General features: G+C 36.1%; 1 protein-coding gene across 1 annotated transcript in view; it reads left to right on the forward strand.

Annotated features, from left to right (window-relative positions):
• Positions 1-7,500, forward strand: part of nubp1 (nucleotide binding protein 1 (MinD homolog, E. coli)) — a 24,740-nt gene that overhangs the window by 8,555 nt on the left and 8,685 nt on the right. Inside the window, exons 3-8 of the mRNA XM_062050499.1 lie at positions 428-561; positions 2,400-2,468; positions 2,636-2,668; positions 3,433-3,523; positions 3,640-3,794; positions 6,082-6,192. Of these exons, the coding sequence (XP_061906483.1) occupies positions 428-561; positions 2,400-2,468; positions 2,636-2,668; positions 3,433-3,523; positions 3,640-3,794; positions 6,082-6,192 (593 nt within the window). The remainder of the gene's footprint in view (positions 1-427; positions 562-2,399; positions 2,469-2,635; positions 2,669-3,432; positions 3,524-3,639; positions 3,795-6,081; positions 6,193-7,500) is intronic.

A 7,500-nucleotide genomic window follows, 5' to 3' on the forward strand; every position in this document is an offset into this window, starting at 1 on the left:
TCTGTCGTAGATTATAGTTTAGACATTTTTATCAAGCTGGCTGACATAACTTCTTCCTGGATGTTACAGAAAGTATGAGAATGTGTGAGCTGTTTCCTGCTCTTGTTTACTTATATGATAATCTCTTATTTGACTCTAAACGGGAGAAATAGGCCAAGAAGAAGGACAAAAACTGGAATTCCCAGGGGGAAATTTACAGTTTGACAGTTTTATTTAAGCAGGGGAGACCTACTGTAGGCGACCAGCGCTGCATGCAAGGAGACAAAGTAGTGGTTATCTACTTCACTACATTATTTTTTTAATACTAAATATTGGGATCATATATGTATGTATCTGCCAATATAGTTCTGTTTTAGTTGTAAGAAAAAATACATGTCAAAATGCCAGTAGGTCGATCTGTAATTCATACATCGTGGAATGTCTGCAGCCATTAAGGAAATCGGAGCCAAGCTGTCCACGGTCAAACACAAGATCCTTGTGTTGTCTGGAAAAGGAGGCGTGGGGAAGAGTACGTTCAGTGCTCACCTGGCTCACGCCCTGGCAAGCGACTTCACCAAGGAGGTAATATTTTTGTTTTGATTATTGCCGAAGTTACATTCCACACCCCCCGTATGTATTTTAGTTCTTATTAAACCCTTCACATGCTGTTATTAAAAGGGAACTGCACTTTTTTTATAAGAACACATTTTCTTCTGTTTTGTATATATTCTAACTTATAAATAAACACTAGCAAAAGTCAGCTAACAATAGAGGTTAATGGACGTTCTATTCCGCTTATAAAGCGCTCTAAAAACACCTCCATCAAGGTTTTCTATACACACTGTAAGTACAGATGTAATGTAGTAACAGAAGAGGCATGTTCATAATAACGTAATATTTGCAAGTTTTGCTCATTTTAAGCATACGGCAGCGCATTAATTTCACAGACGCATCACAACATTCGCTTTTCCCTTCAACAACCACAACTTTGGGACAAATGATCCAGAAACGTATATTTTTGATCCTGAATATAAGGAAGCTGTGTGCTAAACAGATGCAGCACACTAAGCATCGTGTAGCATTATTGCTAAGTGCTAAACCAGTTATAAAAACATAATAAAACAATCACTTACTGTACAATGTCTGCTCTCATTGAGGTAAAGACTGATTGGATGTTCATATTTTCCCACTCAGATGAAAATGTAATACTAATCCTCACAAAGGTTTAAAAAAAAAAATGCCACAAGCGAGCATCTTTTTGTGTTTTTCTTGCCATGTCCGGGTCTAAGTTGGATGTCAAAGTTGACCAACTTGTGGGTTTATGTCCACAACCTTCTACTATCCAGGTGAGAGGCATGATTTATCACCTAGAATTAACTTTCACCAACTCAGCTCAATATGTTCATATAGCAGCATAAGCTAGTTAGCTCTCTGTGATCACGGCACCGCTAAAAATGTTTGTCTGCGTTAGTGCTTATAATAACAATGTCGCTAATACTTGTTAATATTCAGGTCACGACATGTAAATTGAGTATTGTTGGTGTTTTTTTGCATGTTTTTTTTAGAGAGTTTTATGGGCGCTATAGTGTACTTGTCACGAAAGTGTCGTTTCGTTGAGATTCCAAGTTGCATAAAAGCAACGCAGGTGAAAAGCGTGCAGCTGAAAGTGTATTTAATGGGTGAAAAAACAAAAGGCGAGAGCTGGGAAGTGCTCTGGAAGCATAGGAAAGGCTATGCTAAATGAAACTCGACAGGTTAAAAAAAATAAACGGAATTTCTGGAGCACAGCAAAGACTGACTAGAAATAAAAGTAACAAAACGGAATTTCTGGAGAACAGAAAGGACTGACTAAAAATAAAAAATACAACGGAATTTCTGGAGAACAGTAAAGACTGACTAGAAATAAAAATAACAAAATGGAATTTCTGGTTAACAGCAGGGACTGACTAGAAATAAAAATGACAAAACTGAATTTTTTTGGCAAAATAGTGTCAGATGCATTGCTAGCCACCTTGTACTTGCCATATTTTATGATTTAAGAATGCATAAAAAAAGAACAATGTGTGTTCTTGTCTTACATAAGGATTGTGAATGATGGGCAAATTTCCCCAAAATGTGCAGTTCCCCTTTAAGAGACACCGTTGCTGTCACCCTTAGAGTATTTTCTTCTTCTTTATGCAGGAACCAATTATGTATTGATCTTGTAATGGCGGCTCGTAGATCATAGCCTAAAGTTAGCATAGCAATGAAGAGATCCACTTTTTTTTTATGCCTCTAGGGCTATGGTTCTGTGCTAGAAGCAATTAGATGACATCATAGGACTTCAAATACTGTACTCCTCCACTGGCAAGCAAATTCTGTAGATCTCAAACAACGTGGATGTTTCTCCACTGACTTATTTTGGACTCATCCAATTCTAGGTTGCCCTCTTGGACATCGATATCTGCGGGCCATCCATTCCTAGAATAATGGGGCTGGAGGGAGAGCAAGTAAGATATGGACAGAACATTTGACATGAACATACAGTAGATGATATATTTAATTGCTTTGAAACAACAGTGTGTTTTAATATTATTGCTATGGTCATTTCTATTGGTGAAGACTCATTATTTCATTAGAGATTATGTATTTTAGTAATTTATTTTCCTGTGTTCAGGTACATCAGAGCGGTTCAGGCTGGTCCCCTGTGGTGAGTCACTTTCATCAATACGACACTTGTTTTATTTGGTGTTCCTAATGACATCAATACAGAAGATAATAGTGTTACGTTTGTATGTAATTACTTTTTTCTTCTAGATATCCACTGATATGTTTTTTTCAGGGCCGATACCGATTATTAGTAGTCAAGGAGGCCGATAACCGTTACTTGGAGCCAATATTCATTTGCAGTAAAATGTAGTTAAACATGAATAAAATACGCTCGTAGACAGCTTGACAGGGTTTTAAGTTTTTTGTGTTTTTTTTTTTAGTTTCAGTTTTTATTTTAGTTTAATTTAGTCAAGTACACCTGTGAAGTGAAAACCATTTCAAGTGACTACCTCTTGAAGCTCATCGAGAGAATGCCAAGAGTGTGCAAAGCAGTAATCAGAGCAAAGGGTGGCTATTTTGAAGAAATTAGAATATAAAACATATTTTCAGTTATTTCACCTTTTTTTGTAAAGTACATAACTCCACATGTGTTCATTCATAGTTTTGATGCCTTCAGTGACAATCTACAATGTAAATTAGTCATGAAAATAAAGAAAACGTGTTGAATGAGAAGGTGTGTCCAAACTTTTGGCCTGTACTGTATGTCAAAATGCCAAATATTGGCGACCATAACTCTGTGATCTGTAATTTCTACCCAAAGTTGCAGCTTTTCTTTTGGAGCTTATTAGAATGACCGGGTGTACCTAATGAAGCGTCCAGTGGCCGTGCATTTAGCGTGTTTGCCGTGTTGTGCTCATGTTTCAGTACGTGGACGACAACCTCGCTGTCATGTCCATCGGCTTCCTGCTCGCTAGCCCGGATGATGCTGTCATCTGGAGAGGCCCCAAGAAAAACGGTGCGCGGAATACCTCGAGCTGCATAAAATTGCATGAACCCCGACAAATTGATGGCAACTCGGTTCCAACCAGAAGGAAGCTTTTTTTCATCTTTGGATCATGTTTGTCCTTTCAGGAATGATCAAGCAGTTTCTACGCGACGTGGATTGGGGAGACCTGGATTACCTCATAGTTGACACGCCCCCTGGCACTTCTGACGAGCACCTGTCCATTGTCCAATACCTAGGCTCCACCCACGTCGACGGGGCTGTCATCATCACCACCCCGCAGGTACACACTAGCGTTGTCCTAGTACCAATATATAGGTTCCATCTATATTGGTAAAATCATGTTTTTGAATAAAATCTCTTAGAACTTGGCAAATTCCCTGCACACTTTAGTTTCTTGTGTAGACAAAACAGGAACAACAACATCTAACAGTTTATCAGCTATTTATCGATTGTCCTTCTCCCGCATAGCTCAGACCTACTTCCTGTTCCTGTCTGTGGCGCGATGCCTTCTGGGTAATGTAATATATAAACATTTAGCAACACACTGGCGTGGTCACTGCCTAGTATTTTAATATTAAATATTTATTTATACAGGGTAAGACGAGTAAAAACACATTTTTCATTTGCAAAGATGACCTAGCAAAGAGGCAGCATTTACATGTTAGAGATGTTGAAGTGTGATGATAATCTCTCATCGTCTCTCATGTGTTGGAACATAAATGAATGATTAAGATTAGAATGTCTGCAACTTGTGGACGACACAAAGTACGTTTTTGGGGATGTTTTGTTCTACAATTATAATTAACTATTCCTGTGACAATCATTGGTACTTTAACTTATTAGTTGTAATTAATTACATCTGTACAGTACTGACTGTGCATTTACTGCCATCTAGTGTCTACTTTTTCTACTTACCTACTTTGTAGTATAAAACGAGTAAAACATCAACACTGTATTTTTTTTTCCAATTTTTGTTGAACACCTGTGCTTTTTTGCTGTTAAGGTTACAAGGAATATTGATGACAAATTCATAAAATCACAAGTTCATTAAATGTTATTGAAAAAAAGCCTCAAAAGATTGCAACTTTTGCTATAATCATAAAAGAAAAATCGTACAAAATCCCGAAGGGTCACTGTACAATATAGAGCTGAAGTGCACATACATGTAGAATTTGTGTTAAATCAGTGATACAGTTTATTATAGACTGAAAACAAGCAATTCAGCCATTCAGAATGAAGGTTGGATCTTATACTGCTAGCTTAATGCTAAAGTACAACGGACAAACCCATTGAAAGGCTAACGGAAATTAGCATTGTGATCGTTTTACACCTTTAGAAATTTGATTTTATTGAAACAAATTTGCTACGAATCAGCAAATGAACCGAATATTCATGCTAACGTTGTACTACTCGGCCGGTCTGCTGCTCTGCCCTCAGTGAACGTGACAGATGACGCACTAAGCGTTAAGTTGAGGGATGTCCACTCCTCCAGGAAATACAGCACAACATTTTTGAAATTAAGTTTTTCAGCAGAACCTGTTTTTGATATTATTTGCTCTATGTTCACGCAACTGGCATGGAAGAAGACCTAACCAACGGGGGATGGGAATTCATCATAACCCCTCAAACATTTTGCTCCACGACTTACGTTTATTTGCTGTGTCATAAGGGATAGGTACCGATTCAGGTACTTTTTTTTTAGCAGCGACCAAATCCCGCCCACGATTCACGTAAAATCCAACAGTGTCATGGTATAGTACTTGGGTTGCGTGTGACTTCCCGCCCGGTTGCCGAACTCTCTGGCATTTGGCGATCACCCCAGCAGCACTGAGAGTGCACTCAGCCATTTTTAATGCCCAAAAACCAATTGACTCAACAAAAAAAAATGCTAGGTAAAGTAAGGCTCCACTTTTCTAAAAAAAAAAAATGTGCTAGCTTAATGCTAATATACATCGGCTTTGCTGTTCACATGCTACTGATTAGCATTAACGATTTTACATGGCGATTTCACCACCTCCGAATTTGTTAATGAAAACTAAAACTAAGATGCACGCTACAATCAAACAGATGGAATACTTACAGTATTAACACTTTTTAGGGCGCAACAAAAAAACACACACACTATAAACGATGCACTACTGCCATCTAACGTCTTGGACTTGCAACTGTAATTGCAACATAATGTCATAATAAAACGTGACTGAACAGCAGTTATCCATCCATCCATTTTCTACCGCTTATTATAATCAGCTAATTTTTATAGATTTTTTTTTAATTGATTTTATTATCAAAAACAATAAATATTTATTAAAACACACAAAGGTACTGAAAATTATGGCGTTGAGTACCGGTATCGATTGCCAGGTACCAGGAATTGGTATCGTATCGGTGCCAATTACAAAAAGCATATCGTAGTGCCATCACAGACCTCGCATTACTAGATCATAGAAAACTGTCCCCGAACCAAAGTAGCCTCACTAGAGATGCAACTGGCCCCAAGCTACGCCTGCTTGTTGTCAGTGCACACATTGTTGAAGTGAATTTGACCCCTCACATTCTCTTTCCAGGAGGTGTCCTTGCAGGACGTTCGAAAGGAGATCCGCTTCTGTCAGAAAGTCAAGCTGCCGATCATCGGAGTGGTGGAAAACATGAGTGGCTTTGTGTGTCCCAAATGCAAGGTTTCTGACAGACACATACACAGTTGTATATTAATGGTACACTCATAAACACGGTCACGAGAACCTGGTAAACAACTGTTGTATTTATCCATGCATTAAGTAGATCAGGGGTGTGCAAAGTGCGGCCCGGCACCATTTTAAAAATACTATTACACATAATTGTAATTAAAGAGCTAACAGGTGTAATGTAACAAAGAACCCTTGCAATATTGTCACTAATAACACAAAGCTGCCATACAGCTTTAAAACTGTCATTGATATAAAAATAATAATAAAAACTTACAATCGACGAGTAGATGTGAAGTTAATCTAGATATTTAACGTTGGAAGTGAAAATAATTTATATTGATATTTGACTTATTTTTAAGTTTTTATGAGTGGGGGATGTTGGAATCCTAAGAACTTTAGTTTGTCATTGTTCAAAATAATAATGAATCAAAATCAATTTTATGAATTATTTACATATTAAGGCTTCAATTACTTCAGAAAAATGTTCATTTTGAAAAATGTTTTTAAGTGACATATTGCATATTTTGTTTTTTTGCCATAAAAAACTGTTTTGTTTTGTTGTTTTTGGGAAAAAAAAGGCATAAAACAACAAAAAAACTATAGTAATGGATAGGTCTGAAGTTTATAAATATTTAAATGTTGAAAGTAAAAAATTTATATTGATTTTTGACATTTTTAACACTTTTATGAGTGGGGGGCTTTTGGATCGATAAGACCTTTAGTCTGTCAATGTTCAAAAATAATAATGAATCAAAATCAATCTTGTTATGAATTATTTACATATTTAAGGCTCCAATTATTTTACAAAAATGTTCATTTTAAAAATGTTTTTATAGGAAAATATTGCATATTTTGTTTTTGCCATACTTTTTTTTTTTTTAAAGGCATAGAACAAAAGAAAACATTTTAAACTTTAAAATAACAGATAGGTCTGGAGTTTATATATAAATATTTAAATGTTGAAAGTAAAAATAATTTGTATTGATATTTTACTTGTTTTTTTAACACTTTTATGTGTGGGGGGCTTTTGGATCCCTAAGACCTATAGTCTGTCATTGTTCAAAAATAATAATGAATCAAAATCAATGTTGTTATGAATTATTTACATATTCAAGGCTCCAATTACTTCACAAAAATGTTCATTTTGAAAAATGTTTTTAAGGAAAAATATTACATATTTTGTGTTTTTGACATCAAAAAACAGGGTTTCTTTATGTAACATAAAAATATAAAATAAACTTTATGGCAATGGATAGATCTGAAGTTATAGATATTTAATTGTTCAAAGTAAAAAATAAA

Source organism: Entelurus aequoreus, linkage group LG06, assembly GCF_033978785.1.
Source record: "Entelurus aequoreus isolate RoL-2023_Sb linkage group LG06, RoL_Eaeq_v1.1, whole genome shotgun sequence".
NCBI classification, from domain to species: Eukaryota; Metazoa; Chordata; class Actinopteri; order Syngnathiformes; family Syngnathidae; genus Entelurus; species Entelurus aequoreus.